Source organism: Platichthys flesus, chromosome 10, assembly GCF_949316205.1.
Source record: "Platichthys flesus chromosome 10, fPlaFle2.1, whole genome shotgun sequence".
Classification (NCBI taxonomy): Eukaryota; Metazoa; Chordata; class Actinopteri; order Pleuronectiformes; family Pleuronectidae; genus Platichthys; species Platichthys flesus.
In genome coordinates, this window is record NC_084954.1 from 12,537,952 (window position 1) to 12,558,227 (window position 20,276).

Consider the following 20,276-nt stretch of genomic DNA (forward strand, 5'->3'; position numbering starts at 1 on the left):
GAGGGGCTGCGGCTTGTTTTGAATGTTCCACTCAATTTCTTTGCTATCACCGTGAACTGACGCCATTTCTTTAGACAGGAAGTTGTCCAGTTGTCAGACGAGCTCACAACAGCAGGAAAATATCCAGATCATTCAGGTGAGGGGTGGGGCCTGGGTAAAACGTGTTTTGGTTTACTGCAGATTGACACCAGCGTCGGCCCTTATCCCAAAAAGCTCTCGAATCTATAGTTCTCTTTCCAAGTGGACATCTTCATCAGCATCTTCTACGTTTGTGGCTCATCTTTTTCATCCTGACATATTTGTATTATTTATCTTTTTGTCCACTTATGTGTCCGATATGTGTTGCCGTTAGTCTTTATCATCAGCTGCTGTGAGTGAGCTGTTAAGTGCTCGGACATTTTAATAGGGGCTGTCGGGTAAAGTTCAGGAAAGTGTCTGGAGCAACTCATTCGTGATATTTGAGTCCTCACATACTTCACTGCATGTCTGAAGCAGCTACACATATAAATCCAATGTGTGGAGACTCTCAGTCACAGAGGACAACAAGAGCTTGCGTTGCAAAAGAACAGCGTGCACATGATTATGTGGTTTAGACATTGGAGCTTGATGTGTGTGATGTGTGGCGGAGGTGGGTGGCAGAAAGAGGAAGCGGCGCTGCGAGCGGTGCACCGGCTCTGACTGATGACCATGTGATTACAGTGAGGAAAAGTATGCTGCCTGACCTCCGGCTTCCTCACACCTTTCAGAGACCGGCAGCTGCCCACACACACGTGGAGGACAGTGGCTATTGGTTTTAGTCTCTCTAAGCCCCCCCCCCTCCTGATGAAGCCCAGTCTGCTCTGATTGGCCGGCTGGCTCTGTTGTGAGTGGTCAACCCCTTCCAGCACGTGTACAACATATTGGCCTCTACTCTCACCATGCCTGGCTTTGTGAGGGGGCATGCCGGATGAACTAATACCGCTTTCCACCTAAATAAGCACATATACAAGTTTTTTTATAAATGTGGGTAAAGACAAAAAGGCGGTGCGTCATGGCTGATGCCGATTGGAGCAGGAGCCGACATAAACCTGTGTCCATTGCAGAGTCATTTGACCTGGGACTGAATGCAGTTTATATGGACTCACTTTACTGCAGACTTTGAGCTTTTTAACTTTGCTAAATTTTTACACAAGAAACCTGTACAAAAAACAAAACACTGCCAAACAATCACATGTCTCCTTTAAAGAAATAATTGTAAACAGTTAATAGATTATCGGAACTCCTGCTCATTTCTCTTTCAAACAACTAAGTCATTAATAGGCTGATCATTTTAACTCTTTTCTTCATATGTCCTAAGTCAGCAGTGCCAAAAAAAAAATGGAGCTTTTCAATAACACTCCTCAAAGTGGATGCATTTAAAAATGTGGTGGGGGGGCGGAAATAAAGAGTTTTTCCAAATTCTGTATTATTGTCATGTGACCACTGGCAAGTTGTCAGCATGTGACTTGTTTTTCACAATGTTCACTTGCTGGCTCGCCCCATTATAATCAGATTGAATATATTTAAATAGATACTAGAGCTGTCACTATGCAATGTGACAGACTTATATTCGTGAAACCCAAACAAAAGCGTTCCATCACGTACTCCATATGAGATTTAAGCATTTTGCTGTTGCCCTGGCATTTCACTGCAGACAGTACACCAGGAGAAATAGACCTGAAATGCTGGAGTGGATGGAAAACTTAAGACGTGTACTTGTCCATGCGCCAGTTCGAATCCAAAGTCCAGCTGGGAAACTGTGCAAGTGAATAAGCAAAAGACTTACTCAGCAAATGCTTTTGATGTGCCTTTGAGCATGGCACTCAGGCCAGCACTGAAGACTACTGTTATCCAGACACAAGCAGAGGCTGAGGGATTATCCAACCAACCTCCCTCAAGAGGTCTGAACCTAAATATTTTCATCAAGGTACAGGGCTCTTGTGAAACAGTCAGGAGGAAGGAGCCGCCGCTTGGTTTAGCTTGAGGTGGCAAGATAAAGACTATCATAAGATCAGAATGACACAAGGAGCTTTTATTCACCGGATAAATAAGTCCATTGACTAATAAGCCTGCAATGATTTGATAGTGCTGATACACAGATCACACTGCTGCCCCAGAGACCTACATCAGAAGCCACAGGATGTCGACTCCTCTTCCTCTTATTCATCTGAAGAGAAGAACGGGCCAATAAGAAGTGTGAAACAAATTACATATGTTATATTCAAACTCGGTAAATAACTCAGAGCAAGACTGGGTGACATTAATGCAGAGCAGATTTAATAGATAACACGTGCTGCATCAACGTGCTTCTCAGTCACTCATGAAACCAGAGGTTCCACCGAGCTGCAGTGCGGCTCTCACAAATAGGAAAACAGTGTTTCGTGTCAAAACAATGGGGGGAACATTATTTGACTTTGAGGTGCACGTCGCCGCCCACAACAGAGGAAAATCCACTTCAAGAACTCGTCAAACGAACGCATTGGAAAATCCAATTATGTGCTGCACGCCAACCTTTTTTGGGGGGGGGGGGGGGGGGAGCTTTGTAATTGCCTTGTTCAAGTCACATCAAACACAGTGTGGAAAACTGTGTCAATTTATTAAAGTCAACTTTGGAATTGTATCTGTTTTCATTATATATTATTAAAGTAATGCGCAGCAAAAAAAAAAATTCCACGCAGTCAGAGAAACACATGCAGAGCCAATCAAACGATTACTAGATGTGGGCATCAGCGACGGCATGTTGGAAACTCTCTGGTTTTTTCGGTCCTGCTTTAACAGTTTCCATATAATTTGGCTGCATGACTTCTGGATATTTCACATCGATGGTGCAAGTGTCCTCGATGTGGAGTAGAAATGGAGCATATTCAATATAATGTATTGTGACGTTCCAACTTAGAAGGGGATCAGCAGTGAGCATATATTCTTGCAAATCCTTACATATATACTGGAGCCAATCTCTGCTGACATTGTGTGAGAGATGTGGAACAGGGCCAAGATACGGTATAGAGACAAACAGCCATTCCCTCATATTCACACTTTTGATTAATTGAGAGTCTCCAGTTGACCTGACTCCAATCTGCATGTCTTTGGGCTGCAGGAGGAAGCTGGAGTACCCGGAGGAAACCGAGGAAATGAACTGTTCATCTTATCAGCTTCACACTTGTCATGTGTATTGTTAAGTGCCCGAGGAAGTGCAGTGTCGAATTCTGTGCCATCTGGACACAAGATATGTTCCGTATTAATTTCAATAAACAGACAAGAAGTGCTCTATGGCAGCAACAGCTGGGACTCATCAACATAAGTGACGTTGTTGATCACGACAACAGGCGTGTTCATAACAACCGGTTCTCCAGTTAGGGGTTCTAATGTACTGAACTCTGACTAAACAGGTGAACAGCTCTTTGTGCAGCAGCGGGGGTCCGCAGCTTTCAGGGTTCTGTGGAGTTCTGAGTCCTGCAGTCGCTCTTTTTTTACTGCACTCTCGATTACTGCAGGTTTCAGAAAGAAAAGCTGCAACCAGCGCCACCACAGGCCAAACAAACAGCCCATTCCAAACAGGCAGACTTAGGCCGGCCACTTCAATGCCACATGTGAAGCATGAAATCACTGTGCTGTTTGAATTCAGGGGGGTTAGGGAAACACGAAACTCACATCATGGCTAAATTAAATGAATAAAAAATTCCGAAATGATGCACTATTCCTTGAATATCTTTCCCAGACCTGGTACATTCTAGAGAACCAAACTAAAACTACAATACTAACTAGTAATGCACATTATAGATGAACTGTATAGATATACTGTATACACTGTATACACAATACACAGCTCATTCATGTGTCTAGCTCTAATTCAAACAAGCTCATAGAAATAAAGCTGAATACAACTTTATTCAACAGTTTACAAATCCCTTCACATTATTAAAAAGATGACCACATTGATAACCACAGCTCCCACTTTTAATTAACTCAGCAATATATTTTAGATCATTTTACAAGTCGACTTACACTGCTCAGAGAGAGAGAGAGGCAGAGATACATGCTCTATGTCAGTGGTGCATTACATCAAACTATTTGCTCCTGCGTCTGCAGACACCTGACGTTGTCATACTCATAATTCTAGTCAGCATATGAGTCTGATACCGCTCCATTGGGCTGTGATTATGTGGCGTGTTTCAACCGAACCAGGAAAAAAAATACCTCTTCGCTCAATTGGATAGACCTACAACCAATCAGAGCAAAGTAGTATGTGACGTATGTTAAGCGACGCATAGTTGTTGTCAACAGAACTTAACTGCACGCTGGAAGAAGTAAAAGGAGTAAAAACGATTTTTGCCGGTTTTGTAAAAATAATTTAAGGATACACAGAGAACTTACCAACACGATCACCATTTTTGAGACAAACAGTAAAGGTGAATGCATGTACGAACAAGTTCTCCATTTAGGATTACAACTCCACAACACATCAGACAAATCGTATCGCATTTGTCGGTCCTGTAAGAACTTAATAACACGGTTGGAACGCGACATTCCCGTGTTTAAAAAATGGACAGACGACGAAGGAGACCAGGCTGAAGAAGCGTGTTCATCTGAGGCATCAGAGAAAAACTCCCTACAAGACGCCCAGGGCTCTGAAGAAGTTCTGCCCCAATCCGTCAACTCCAACCGGTACAAAAATGGGAAGAAGCATTACAGAGGTAAGCTTGTTGTTGATACATTTCTACTTCTTATGATATGACTATGACAATAACCTTGATTGCCAAGTTTTTCATGCGTGAATAGTGAGTCGTGTTTATTGTCCAATGTGATAAACACACATTCCGAATCCCGAAGGAAGGACGGCAAAAACATCTTTTCGATCTACAAATGCCTGGGTCGCGTTTCTCTGTTCCTCTTTCAAAAAGGAATGCGCTGTCGATGTCTTCTAAAACAGACTCAATGGCAGCATCTACACATCTCAGCTCTCCAGCGGCAGGCATGTTTGTTGAAAAACTAATACAACCTAAGCCCTCTTTGATGACGTGGTTGATTACGTTACTGTTGATCATCTGTCCATCATCGTATAAAGCCCGCCCTTACAATTTTCATTGGTCCGAACAGCTTCTGTTCGGGCATAGTTTCTCTCCAACGGCGCACCACCAGACCGAACTTCCCGACCTCAAATGTTGTGGGCGGGGCTAAGTTCGTCTGGAATCCAGGCTACAGACATGGGCCAAGACAAACAGTCTACAGCTGGAAGAGGAAAGTCTGTGTAGCTGACTGACAAAGCACCACCCTCATGTGGGTTGTATTTAAGCAAGTATCTCTGTACACATGCAGGATGAAGTATCCAATCACCCTTCACTAGACATTCATAATGTGAGCTGGGCCTCATTCTCCTTAACTCAAGTCAGCTTCTTTTCCACCTCAGGAGGAAGACTCCACTAAAAGCAACAAACTAAAGCAGCAGAGAGGAAACTCATGCTGTCAGGAGTGCGGCGAGAGAAGCTGTGACTTTCTCACTCGACTCTGACTAACCCGTTTCCTTCCATGTGGCTGTACATGGCTCATTGCTCAGTCATAGTTTTTTTTTTTTCTACTGTATCATCGCAGAGCACATCAGTCAGTTCGTCAGGAGTGTAAATCCAGTGTGAACGATGCTTCTCACTGAGTGAAATAAATCTTTACTCCAAATCCGTCTGGAAACCTGTCAATTTCAGAATTCACGACACAGTGCAAAACCTTACTAAAGTAAACATATGTAAATATTATCAGAACAATGTACTTAAAAGATAAAAAGTAAAATTACTCACAGTGCATACAAATGTTTTCCTTATTCTATTTGTTGTTTTTGGATTAATATTGCAAAATGTATGTTTATGTTGCCTTTTATTGCTGTAGTTGTTTAAGGTGGAGCTCATTGGAACTATTTTATATACTGTCGTTGCATTCAAGAGGCTTTTTAAAGAGCTAACCCATCACCTCTGATACGCATCATTCAGTAGTGTGCTGCTGCTGCAAGCCTATTTTTCTCATACGACTGCAACATCAGGACCCGCTTTACACTGCGTCTGATTGGCTAGCGCTTGGTGCCTCTTTTGGTTGGTTTAAGTATGAGGAGTGGTGATTGGCTCGTTATAATATGAATATCAGAGTAAGCTGTCAGACAAGTGGAGCGAAAAGTACATCTCCCTCTGAGATGTAGAGGAGTAGAAGGAGAAAGTTGCATTAATGCCAATGCTAGGTACAAGTACCACAAATGTGGACTCACGTTCAGTAATTGAGTAAAAAGTTACTGTCTAAGACACAATATTATTATTATTATTATCAACGCCACAGCCACTCAGCTGTGACTCTTCCTGGCAAAATGCCGATTCTGCAGTTTCCTGTGAATAAGTGTCAACATCGTGACAAAGCGACTTATTGTTTAACAAAAAGATGAGAGCTCTCAAGACAACGTTGCATCTTGGAATGCATGTTTCACAAAAGTACAAACACCGAAGTCTGGCTGAGATGCAGTAAGATGAGAAACACAGGGGTCTCAGAAAATACCAAGAATTTACATGCAATTAGTTAACTTCTGACTGTAAGCGGAGAGCTCAGTGTGTGTGTGTGTGTGTGTGTGTGCGTGTGTGTGTGTGTGTGTGTGTGTGATTGTGTGACTGCAGCCTACGCGAACATGAGCGCATCTACAGTTCTGGTGCAGACAAAGTGGAATCACAACTCTGACCGCTGAGCTCAGGTCCAGGGCCACGTCCAGACCACAGGGTAAAAGCAGGAGACTCTACACTTGTCATCCTAAACCTCTTCAAATCATCAGGAGACTCTAACAAAGCTATACCACTTACCCAATTCCCATCCACCACAATCGCTCAGGGTTTCCAGCCAAATCTCTCTGTGTTCCCAAAAAAACACGTGGCTGCGAAGCCCTCCAAAGAGAAGCCCTTAATTATTTCAACAGGCTTTTTGATTATTTGGATCCAGGGAAACAATACTCCTCTGTGGTAGTTTGGCCTCATGTACAGTTGCACTGAAGTGGAGTGGGAGGATAATTGTGGTGAGGTCACTTGTTGGTTACTTGCCACTGTGTATCTCCAATGGAGGCCAGGTGGCTTGTGGCCTAATAGCTCTAATCATTTCTATTTTACACACATGACAGAAACTTACTCATCCTGCCTCGATGACATTGTGCTGCACACGTTTGGGTGTTTGCATGCATGCATCTGTGTATATACTATGAGTGTGTGAGTATTGTGCGCAGTGTCCAGACGCCAGGCAGAGGAGAGGAAGGCTGAGTCACAGGATCCAGAGCCTCTCAGGAAAAGAGCAGTGTGATCTAAGACATGCTTGCTTGGCCGGGCCCCCGCGCGCCGCTGATGAGTTATAGCCCCGCTGCGATCCTCGGCCAGGGGCCCTCCACCTCAGAGATACACTTCATCTACCCCTCTCTTTGGCCTGGAGTTGCGGGAGGACAAGCCATCAGCTTCACTGCCACACGGAGCAAATAAAAAGTGACCCTGGGGGAATTTGTGCGAAATTGATGGTGACGGCCCTTTCTCTTATTCTGGTGAAGCAGGAGGTCTGAGGGTGGGATGTAATCACACAGACGTGGGAACACGCCACTGTTGTTCCACTGAAATATTCATAATGGCTCTGTGTTGCATGAAATAAGTTGATCAGGGACTACAGCCGCTTGAGGCTTTCTACGTCCTCATGATTAATAACAAGAACTTACTTATACAGAGGTTCTTTCATTGAAATACAATAGCACCTGCATAATAAAAAAAATTGTTTAAACTAAACCTAGACTCCGGCCAAATTCCAACACCCAGGCTGTCACCGTCGTCTTCAAGGCAGAGGCAGTTTGTCAGAGTCTTTAAACACACAGACAAGAGTAATTGCGAGTGGAGCGTAGGGAAAAGCCATTTGAACGCAGGCACACACACACTGACTGCACAGGCAGCGCTGCTCCACCGACCACAGCAGATTGGAGAGCGGGAGCACAGAGAGAATATGGAAACAGGGAGCGGCTCCGAGGGGGGAACTAACCGTAACGGCGGCAAGCTCGGCTGGAGGAAGACACACAGCGACAAAAGGGGTCATGCTGAGTGGCTGACTGTTTCGCCTGGGTTCAAAAAACAAATCAAACAAAGGCAGGATTATTACACGACTACTCTTCCTTCCAATATGGCCGGTGGTGTTTTTCGTTTTAAGCTGCTTCTTATATGCCGTTGCCCTTTAGCCCAAGGCTTCTTACTCTATCAACAACTTGTGGTATCAACATGGAATTGCACCCCCCCCCCCCCCCCCCATGCCACCTTCCTATCAGTTTGACAGATCACCCGCTGCGTTGAAAAAAACAGGAAAGGCAAACAGTGCTAAGAAAACAGCACAGAGGAAGACATTCTGCAACCGGCTCATTCTGCCGGGATCGATAATTCCACACATATACGACTGTGTAGCTGCAACACACACGACACGCTCTCCATCGTCGGACCCTGGAAGCACCTGTAGCTGTTGACAGATCTGCTGAGGTCATGATTATAACATCTGTTTGTACCGGGCGCATGGAATGAAGGGTTGTCCAGTTCAGAGAAGCAACGTTAGTGATTAAAGGCCGGGTTGGTGAGTTGCTGATACTCTTTTTATATTATTTGTGGAAATCCTCGGCATGTCCTGATCAATGAATAAAGTCGTCTGAAAAGTTTTTTTTAAATGGCCCTCGCAGGACCGGTATAAACACGACCAACCATTTCATTGGACCAGACTCAATGATTGTCTTGCGAATCTGTTTGCAGAGGTGTAAAAACTACACACATTCTGTACTAAAGTAGAAGTACAGATACTTGTGTTAAAAACGACTCAAGTAAAATATAAGCCCTGATTCAACCTTGAAGTAAAAAGTATATAAGTACAAGCTATAAAATGTACTCAAAACATAAAGTTTCCCTCTAAAGGCCATTTCTAATGTGCAAAGCAAACTGAGACTCATGTCATATTAATATAATTCAAGATCTATTTCACTTGAACCACTTTTACTTCTATTAAAAGGAAGATTTTTTAACTTCACCTTGCTGTTTTACCAAATCAGAACATTCACAGAGGTGACACATTTCCATTACGATAAAAACCTGTGTCTACTGCAGATCCATTTGACCGGGGCATGGATGCCCATTGTATTTATTCCCATTACAGACAAAAGCCAGATGTTAGTGGGTATTAGTGGTTCGTGGTAGTAGTTTGCTTAAGGGGCTCAACAAAGGGTTCGTATGGAGATGTTCTTGTCATTAAGCCAAGTTTAAACCTCCTTCATTCAGCTATGGTCATGGTTGAAGTCCTCGAAGTGAGCTGACTTCGTCAACAGGAGCAGTCAAGGTGCAACGAGGGGAAACTCGAGCCGTTAATGAGTAAATTAATAAGAGTAAAAAAAATATCCTCTTTCAGCGATCCGTGTTCAGCACATGGCTAGAAACTTGTGAATGGAAACTGACGGTGGTCTCTCAGGAAGTACTCGGAAATCCCCACATGTGGTTGGCTTCACAAGGACAAAGTCGCCAGAAATTACGGCTGCCTGCCACTTCAATATAATCACAATCAAAGCCCGTTCACGTGGCATTAGCAGAGATTGGAGTGACGCGAGATTATCACCCGGCCTGGCTAAAGTCAAGTGTGCTGAAGGGCATTTCTGGTGCAACCTACAAGCGCAGGAAATCCGAAAGCAAAGCGGCACTCGGCGACGGCAGGAGCGGCCCGCCTACTGATGGTTTTGGCATCGGAACATCAGGACTACAGCCGCCACAACCCCCCCACACCTCGTGCCCCTGCATGAGGCCTGCCAACGGGGCCGGCCTCCCCTGCCCCCCTCTTCTTCATCTCCCCGACGGCGACCACTCTTCTCCACTCTGTCATTCGCTGACTCTTGTGGCCGGGGCCCTGCGTTCTGCCTTGCCACTTTACATTTAAAGGAGAGCGAGGCGGCAGAAATGTGCACTGCAGATGGTCGAAATTACTTCGCTCACTTAACTTCAGAGACATTTTTTTTTTTTTTTCCTTTTCTTCTGTCTCTCTCTATTTCTCTGTTTTTCATGAATTACTCCAAGGCTGCTGGAAATTGATAGATTCCTGCAAGTAGGTCTTTTGAGTTGAACACGGAGGACTTATTCTCCCAATTGTGATATCAGAAAAGCAAACTTTGGATAACACCAGTATGCCTACAAATGAACACTGTAAACCATCTAAGCTTGAAAAAGGGACTAAGGCTGTAACAGTGTGTATTCAGAACCAACACCAACAGTGAATATTTTGATTCGGGGGTGACCTGTTTTTTCTTGAGAGGGAGCTGAATGTGCTTTCCAGGAAACGTCTGGCTCCATGTATATCACACATCAAGCCCTGTGCTGTTGGGACGTCCTCTGGGGTGAAATATGGCTGCCCGCTCCATAGGAACATGCAGATGTGGACGTATACTGTTGAAGGGAGGGAGGGAGAGGGGGAGGGAGATGGCTGTGATTTATTTCCCGTGTGTTTCAGTCCGCTCTGGTCAATGTGAAGTGCAGTCCCTCCATTTTCCATCTGCACCCTTCTTTCTTGCTATGTTCTCTTCTCAGTTTCCTCGCCTTGTGACTGTTTCATTCTTGCTTGCTCTCGTTGCCTATAGACACATTTTGGAAACTTTGGATCAACAAGCTCGCACACTGAGAGATTACAGTCAGTTATTGTTTCCATAATCACTAAAGTAAAGTTTTCTGGTTCAAATCACAATAACTCAGCCGTCTTTCCTGTAACTCAGTCTAAATAATCTTGAAGAGGAATGTTGAGCCGATCTCAGTCGCTCTGCCAAGTGTTACCTTGCATCATGCAAGTGATATTACTTAGAGCTTCAGAACAATCCAAATACCTCATAGCACTCCGGCATTTTACTCTATGTTTCGGACTCAAAACTTCCTTTGTCTTAGGATGTACAGAGGCAGATGTAAAGCCCTCATCCTGACCAGAGGAACCTGTGGCTGAGGCTGCCGCTGTTCACAACATTTTCATTTTCCTATAAGGGCAAGTACTAAAAGAAACTAGTAATATTTGAGGTTTAACCCTCAAGTTGCCGGCCCCTAACCACGGGAGGTTGTTGTTGGCATGATCCTGTTTAAATGAAACTGAAAAAACAACTAGAATGGTACTCAGTAGAGTTCATACCTCCGCCAAGGCCCAACTGTTCAAAATGCAATCACGAAGCATCAAATTGCACACACACGTAGATATCAGTTTCCAAAGCAGATTTGTTTTCATCGAGATCATTGAATTATTTCCTGAAAAATGTCCGATCACACAATGTTCCTTGATCCGCACCCCGATCCAGATCTACATGAAATTTAATAGGATCTTCCCTGACCCAAACCACATCATTCCACTAGTTTCATGGTAATCCATCCTGTAGTTTTTGTCTAACCTAACAAACAAACGGACAGGGTGAGAACACAACGTCCTTGGCGGGGATAAATACAATAGTTAGTAAGTTAATTATTGAGTAATTTAGTTAAGATTAATTATTTTTGTACCAAAGACTTAAGGCTTCTCTCTTATGCCTCATCATATTAAGCGCATCGGATGACATCATCACATTACCTCAACCTGTGTTGCAAAACATGTTGAAACAAACGGAGCTGTAACAGGAGACGAGCAGAGTTGCATGGGCATTTCTCAACAACAAAAAAACATTTACATCATTCAAATTACTTTTGGAGTCTAAAGAAATATTTTGTTAATGTTTTTAAACGTGAGCTTTTGTCCTGCCACTGCTCCCTCACTGGCTACACGCGAGGACTTGGGCGACACCAAACAGGAAGGGTTCAACAAGTGGAAGCTTTGGATGTTTATCTCCCGCCCATTCATCAAGCCCCCAAAAAAACAGACAGAGAAGTCGAAACCCCGACCGGGGCTGTCCTTCTCGGAGCCACTAAGGAGCCGCCAGCGTGCCATCATGGGTAAGATCTGGGCTAGATGGTACCCGACTGGGAGGGTCTCTCCGCCACTGGCTGGCCCCTTTCATCCTTTCTCACAGTCCTCAAGGAGCCAAGCCAAAATTCTGCAACCTTGTGCCAAGTGGTGATATCAAAATATTCTTTAGTATTCAATAGATTTCAAGAGCTGTAACTATAGTAGCTGCTCTAAGAGACTAAGCCTATCAGGATCCGGCTGTCCTGGACTAAGGTGGACCTTTACCACAAATGTTGGTGAGTGCGGTCCCAACCACTGCTATCAAAACAAACCTCAGATCAGTAAGGGGGAACAGAGAGAAAGCAAATCTATTCTGCGGTTGAGGGCTTAGCAGGAAGAGGAATGAGCTGTACAGAAATCTATACAATACATAGCTATTACAACGGGCTGCAAGACTCCCTGTCAAACAATGAGACTGATTGAAAAGCAAAGGGTTCAGGAAAGATATGAAATGTCAACCTTTAAGCCACGACACAATATAAATAAAGAGAGCACACGCAAACATCTGGAAGTTTTACAGCTGCACAACTGAATCCAGAGTGCAGCTGCAGAAAAAGGCCTTGTGTTCCCGGTCTGCTGAGTTATTTCTCTGCAAGTAAAAAGCGCCTTTGATACATAGGATCATTGAAAATTGGACGTGAGTTGTTTTGTCAGATGTTGTTGATGTTGTGCAGCAAAAGATCTCACACATCTTATAGCTAAACCAGCGAAAGAACAGGGTTTCAAAATTGAAGAACACAAACATACCAACAGCAGCAGCAGTGCAAGCAAAAAAAGTAGACAACATACTTTCTGTCCTTAAGCTATGGTCACAAGCTTTGAGAAGAAAGTGGAAGAATGGGATTGCAGACACAGGCAGGGTTGTTGTATTCTCTGAAATGAAATGTATACGTCTTAAACTTGAATCATGCTTCTGTACATAAGGGTTAAACACATACCTAAAGCAGCTATGTGCGTGGGCCCTGTGGTTACACCCATTGAAAAATGTATATAAAGATGGACGACACGCCTGCTCCCTAAAAGTAAAGCCAAAAACAATGTTCCTTGATCCTTTCAATCGACACCTGGTGGGCTGGCAGCAGTAAAGGTCACAAATCCTGCCTCCTCCATGTCCGTGGATGGGACATGGTCAAAGTGAATGGTCAAATAAACAGGTTAAAAAACAGGTCCTTTCTCAAAAATGTAATTTGAAAAAAACAGCAATGTTTAGGGGACTGATATTTATCAGTGTGTGCATTTTGGTACAGGTCTATCAAAATCTGGTGAATTTAAATGTGGTTTCATAAGTGGCCTGTGGGGCCTTGGCGTAGATATGTGATCTCTAAGTGCCAATCTAGTTAATTCTTTGACGCTATCTAAAAAATGGGTTGAAACATCATAATCATCAATCACGAATGGACGAATGCCGAATTGGTGATTGCCGATAGTCGAGACACATCGTCCATCTTAATATATATATATATATATATATATATATACGCTCTTGTAAAAATGGAACTACATATTGGGTCAAAGGCAGTGAAAAAGAGCTGTGATCAACCAGCATGGGCAGCATGTGCTTTCTCCAAGTTTCCGATGCTGTTGGCGTTTATAGAGAAAGACGCCGAAGAAAAGACTCCACCTGTTTATTACTGCAGACCTTCAGTTTGCCACGGCTGTTCTGTATGAATTGATGAACTTACACACAGCAACTGTGAGGCAACGGTTTCTTAATCAGTAACAACACAAGGAAAAGTGGCCTTGATGTAACTCCAGTCCCGTGAGTATGTGTGAAGCCCGGCGTCCCTGTGTATCACAAAGTAAAGGAAGGAATGTAAACACAGTCGGCGTGGGGAATACAGGCTACTTAGTGGACAATGCAGTCTGATCCTGTGCAGTACATTCATCCAGTGTTGGTATTATCAACAGCTGGAATCTGACGGCCCACTATACATTCAGACCTACACAGATGGAAGCTATAGAGGGACTCTTGTGTTTAGTTAAGCAGCTTCACTAATCCGATTGGTCAGTGAGGGGTGAAGCAGTGGAGGTTGATTGGCTGTGTATTGGGGAAAAAACCAAAGCCGAGACAGTCCACAGTGGACAAGCTACCTTTCCATGTCGGTCCAAAAGAAGCTTGGGATCCCATGAAAATAAATAATGGGGAAAGTAAATCTGGTTCACTGCTCTTGCTCTGCTGGCACGGTGACCCAGACCCTGATCATCAGCAGGAAGATGAACTTGCTCTGCCGCTGTAATACAAGTCTGAGGGCCAGCGAGGTATCTGCATGATAACTAATGTGATTTGCATACAAATAAATCCCACTGTGACTTTTCACAACAGCTGACACAGCGGAAAAGACCCGACACTGAATGGGCAGTTGGGGACGAGCATCCATGTTTGTTGCATGGCTGAGCGGTGAGTCACTCAGCGGAGCAGGCCAGCTCTCAGCGGAGGAAACGGCAGCAGCATGAAGAGGGGAATACACTTCCAGCCAGACTCCATCTCCAAGCAGATATTACCACATGTGGTCTAAAAAGCCCTTTTCCGTTCTCGCCTCTGCTGCTGACAGACACCTGAGGTTCTGCTGACTGGAGACATCCTGGGACGACTGTCAACAGGGCTGAGCCGGGGTCAGGGATCCTCAGCTGGAAAAGCTGTCCGGCAACGGGTGGACTTAGTGAAAGGCTCACCGTTGTCACACACATTTCAGAACAAGACAGAGAGACAGGGCCGGATTGGAGAGCGCGGAAGGCCTCACACTCATATTTTCCATTGATATCAAAGCCATATGGCTTGATTTCATGAAATAGCTGAGGCAGAACACTGCGTTTGGCAGCGTTTAATAAAAGAAATGCACAATAATGTGGATGAACTGGCTCGATTTGTCCTGTGTTACTGATGTACAGTATATAATACACTATATGTGCAGATGTTTACTGTAGATATAGCCCTTTCAAAGATCCCATGACTGTGGGCCATAAATCAGACAGCTTCCTGCCATAATTTATTGGACTCTGAGGCCTCTTTACACGATTGCATACAATATGAAGTGATACACATTCATAGAGTCGCGATATGTGATCCTGATCATTTTGTGGCAGATTACCAACAACCCTCCATGCTTTTCTTTAAAGTGTAACTCCCGCAGTAAGTTTTGGCTAAAGTGCTTCTTAATGGAAATTAAAAAAATGCCTATATAACGCAGTGCTTGAAGGCGGGGCTATGGCCCACCTACCTACCACCCTTATCCCCCATACCCCATCCACACAGACATCATTGTCGAGGTTTGCAGATTCCCACTCCCAAGCCGGCCACTGTTGGCAGGAGGGAGAGCCCACCTTTGATTAGAGACGTGTTCACTTTTTCAAATATATACTGATTTCATGATGAAGAGTCATCCCAAATGGTTACCTCTACATAAGCATGGTTTTAGCAAGTTCTAAACACATGTGGTGGGATGAGCCATGTTCAACCCATAAATGTTGATTTCTTCTATAAACAACAATCATATAATTTAGTTCACAGCTCATAAAACACATTTATCTGTGCAGTAGCTCTAAAAGGGTTGAGGATTCAACTCTTTTCCTGTTACAGATTCTTGAGACTGTGCCAGGGTTACAGGATCCATGTAAATATGCAGTGATGAGATTTTCTGCTCTGCGGACCAGAACTGTTCATAACTAGCTAGTGAGAATCAGCAGACCTCGTAAAGAACAACAACATTACCGCGCTCCTCTGGAATGCCAACTTGGACAACATGGAACCAAAGGACACAGGCTGAACACAGACTGCTCCTTCAATATCCTGCACTTGCTGCTCCGCACAAGTTTATGATTCATTCATTTTTTCTCTCTTTTCCTTATTTCTGCTATCAGCCCCCTCGAGCAGCAAATGCAGCTCTGACCGACCTAAATGTTCAGATCCTGGGGGGCTGATGAAAAGTGCTTTGTTTAATCACCCTCTTTTTTTATCCAGTCAATGATAATTACAGACACAAGTGGAGCAATCATCATTATGCACAAGCGTTTAAAACAGCGACGTGTGGCTGCACACAGGAGCCATTTCATTATTCCAACAGGCTTTACACACCATTAATCCCACACAGCTATGAAGGGCAGGGCCGATCCATGGGCTCAAAATAACTGAGTCCGAGGTTTACAGCACCGGCATAAGTAGAGAAATATCCATCTATCTATCTATCCATCCATCCATCCATCCATCCATCCATCCATCCATCCATCCATCCATCCATCCAGCCATCCATCCATCCATCCATCCAGCCATCCATCCATCTATCTATCTATCTATCTATCTATCTATCTATCTATAAATATATCTATCTATCATCCAACCATCCTTTTATCTACCTATCTACTCGCCTACCTAGCTACCTAGCTATAGCCACCCACCCATCAGACATCACACAGTGCTTATGAGGCGGTGGTCTAGTGGCAGAAACTTGGACTATGGGCAGAGAAGGTCTCTGGTTCGACTCCACAGAGAGACAACAAAAGACGAACCTGGATTGATCTGTCCAAAAATCCAAGGGTCTCCCTACCCTGTCTAGTGCCCCTGAGCAAGGCACCTTACTCCCTCAACATCTGCTCCCCGAGCGCCGTACATGGTCGCTCACTGCTCTGTGTGTCCTGCACCAGATGGGTCAACAGCAGAGATTAAATTTCCCTACCTGCATGAGTGTGCCTTTGCATGCATGTGTTTGGGACTAATAAATGCATCTTAATCTTATATGGTGCGCCTTTAAATCAGAAAATGTAAATGTTTTAGCCCTATTTTCACTTTTAAACCGACACACACACTCAGCACCAACCAGCAAGAACCTGCCAATTAAAGCTGGCGCCATTGATATAGACTTAAAATATTCTCACACGGCCAAATACAAGATGGCAAATGATCTGTAATGACTCGGCCTATACGTGTGGTTAAAGCCACTTCTTATACCGAGGTTGTACAACACATCATCATTGTTATGGAAAATGAAGCACTTCCAAAATCGCACAGGGGGCCGAGCAAAAACCACAGAGTACTTCTGTGCATGTGAGCTTGTATGCGAGAACTTGCATTTTGTTAAGTCCAGCAACATTACACCGCAATATAAATAACTGCGGCTACTACATCGTGTCCTAACTAGCATCGGTGCTGTTGTGTCTCTTGCGGGTATTTGAGTCATGTTTGGGGCACGAGGCCCGGGACGTCTGCTCTGGGAACAAACCTTAACCGATGAATAGGTTAGAGGACTCAAAAACAAAAATTAAACGAGTGCATCGTCATGTTCTGCCTCTGTTACCCTAAGGTGCAACTCTACAAACTGATTCTGCAAGCGAAAATGCTGAATCTTTCGGGGAGGGACAATATTTTCGGGGCCGTAATTCTTCTGGTTTTTGTTTGTACTTTGATCAACATGTTGTTAATACATTGACTGAAATGTATCGGCTATGGGATTTTTAGGCAATACGATACTTTTTTGTTAGAAAACACATCAATGTTTGCTATGGATACGCCCGGTGCTCACACTACTCCTACTAGAGCCCCTAAAAAGGAGAAGTTTGGAAACGCTGCTGGTCCGATTTTACTTTGAAAAGTCCAGGGTGGAATTTTAGTCTGGGCAGCAAGAAACTGAGATGTTTTGAAACACTTGCATTTGCTTCCTCACCAGGCCTTTTCGGTCATGCTGTAGCCTTCGCTGGTTCGTCGGTTATATATGTGATAAGGAAACTAGTTGGACTGTAAACAGTATTGAGCGAGCAGAAATCCTGACCTTGATAACTGTTGTCTACACCAGAAGCCCCAAAATATTTCATTGTTCGAAAACAAAAGTAACTGTTTTGGGTCTCCATGGATTTGAAGAAGAGAAAATTTGTTGTGTACAGTGCGACTCGTAATAAAGGCGTCCTTACCTTCTGGTCCACTATGGAGCACACCAGGTCCCTCACGGCGGACAGCGACAGGTCACTGGCCTCCAGGTTGACCGTCTCTCTGGTCAGTCCGATCTGCAGAAGGAAGGACACCCCGTGGAAGGAGCTGCGGGAGTTGGTGGGGCTTGGAGCGCTGTGGCTGCCGTTGGACAGCCGCGTGTAGAGCGGTCCAGGCGACGAGGGCGGGTGGAGCGGCTGGAGAGAGTGGAGGTAGGCTCGAGGTAAGGACGGGGGAGAGGAGGCAGACATTGGGTTTCTTCCAATGGCGACGTGAACTGCTGAATAGTGGAGGATTCAGAGTCGGAATGAACTCTTGGTCGGGGGGAATCTTTGGTCCTCATCAGTCGTCGGTGACTGAGCACTGGATGTTTGTTTTTTTATCGAAGTGACATTGTTTCTTTTAGAAACGAAGAGGGTAGTATACTGTCCGCCCACCTGGGCTCACACACCACACACTCATCAATGAAGTGGGAGGGTGATGGAGGAAATGTCTCGGGACCATCCGCGGGCGTGTGCAGTAGAATCACCGCCACAAGCTTCATACCCTGCAGTGGTGTTCCCTCTCCTTACTGAAGTCAGTAATCCACTCCGACCACAGGAAACCTGCCACCGCAAACAAACAGGGACAAACACAGAGAGCTAGTTTCACAAAGAAATAAACAATTCATCTTTCTGAATACAGTGGAGAAAGTGTTGACTGGTGGAGCTCAGATGTATGAATGAAACAGCTCTTCACTTAAAGGGTGAAAAGTGGTTCTCAAACAGGGGACACGGGGCCCCAGGGGTCCGTGGCACTCTGCCATGGGTTCATGAAAAGTTTCCAGTATAATTATCAAGATACTGAAAACACAATTATAACCACTCTCCACTCTCTTAAAGCACTTATAGGTTTAAGTAGGTTTTGCTTTCCTGTGTTTTGTTTCTTTGTTTTGTTTTGTGCCGTGTTAGGTTGTGTGGTTCTATGTTGTGCTGTGTTGTTCTGCATTGTGTTGTTCTGTGTTGTGCTGGTGTGTTGTCTTATGTTGTCTTGTCTTGTGCTGTTTTGTGCTGTTCTGTGATGTGCTGTGTTAGGTTGTCTTGGGTTGTGCTGTTCCGTGATGTGCTGTTCAGTGTGGTACTGTGCTGTGTTTTGTTGTGCTGTGCTGTGTTGTGTTGGGTTGTGTCCTTGCATTGTTATTATTGTGTGAAGGCTAGCTGTCAGTTAACCCATATTGCCTTTTTAAGTGAATGAGCCATGCTAGAGCAGCCACAGTTTAAACTTAAGTGTATTATCGAGCTCTTAGTGACTTTAATAAACATGTCACAAGTAGAACTGCTACACGACACATGCTCGTGAGTAAAACATGACAAGTAAAGCCCCACCGATGCGCAAAAGTTGACAAAGCGCATCTTTTCCTGTGTTTACACGAGGTCAAACTCCACCAACATCTGGAACCGCGGCTCCGCAACATCTGCACCCCTCCCACTTTCTATCGGGCTCCGCTGGCAGAACACAAGCCGAGTGGAGAACGCCAGCAAAACAAGTTATACAAGCGCCCAACGTGCACATTCACCGGGACACTAAGTAGAAGTTAACCCGTTCGAAGAAGCAAAGCGGCGAACGTCGAGTGGGAAAGATCCAGAAATGATACTTTACCTTCACAGTGAGCGAAGGGCGCGTTTCTCTCCATTGTGAGCGGACTGAAGAAACTTTTTAACTCCATCAACTGAGCCTGAACTTTTACTACCCTGCACTTTCTTCTTCTTCTGGTAGTATTACGCACGAAAAGGCGCAGCGGCGTCGCCTACACGCAACGAGCACCGACTTCAGTTGGACGCACGGGCGCGCGGAGGAGAGCCGAGCCGTCCATTTATTTGTCTTTCTTATCTTTTTATTCCAGAGTGTAAATTCATGCGCATCTTATTATCCTTCTTCCAGCTGTGACTACTCCCCCCTCTGCTCGACGAGGAGAAAGAGCCGCGGCCGACGCTGGGGCTTGAAGTCTTTTTATTATCCACGCATAACTGACTTTCCATGTGTGGGGAGGAAAACTTGAACTACAGCGCCTGTGAGGCAATGGCGCCTCCGCTGGAGCTCGGACCAAATGCGCATGTGCTTTTCTTTTTCCGTTATTTCAACTTGGTCAAGCCAAGGAGAAAAAAAAAACGATCCCACACACGACCCGGTTCAGTTTGAAACACACAGCTTTCCACAGTGGAGTCCAGGCGCCTTGGACGACAAGAAATGCACTGACTCACAAATGAACAATAAATAAAGAAGGTTTTTGATTTTAGATTTCATTCTACCGTGGCATCTATCACCCCGCAACCAGCTGGACTCTTTTTTTATATATATCTTATTCATGAAATTCAATTTTTTTAACAAGACACAGATA

General features: G+C 44.5%; 1 protein-coding gene across 2 annotated transcripts in view; it reads right to left on the reverse strand.

The window, feature by feature from the left end:
* prkd3 (protein kinase D3) overlaps nt 1-19,908 on the reverse strand; it is a 43,933-nt gene extending 24,025 nt beyond the window's left edge. For both annotated transcript variants that reach the window (XM_062397787.1, XM_062397786.1), the window contains exons 1-2: nt 19,538-19,908; nt 17,884-18,504 (exon numbers count right to left, since the gene is read on the reverse strand). In XM_062397787.1, coding sequence (XP_062253771.1) covers nt 17,884-18,150 — 267 coding nt within the window. In that variant the 5' untranslated portion in view covers nt 18,151-18,504; nt 19,538-19,908. The remainder of the gene's footprint in view (nt 1-17,883; nt 18,505-19,537) is intronic.
* Between the last annotated feature and the right edge of the window lie 368 nt (nt 19,909-20,276).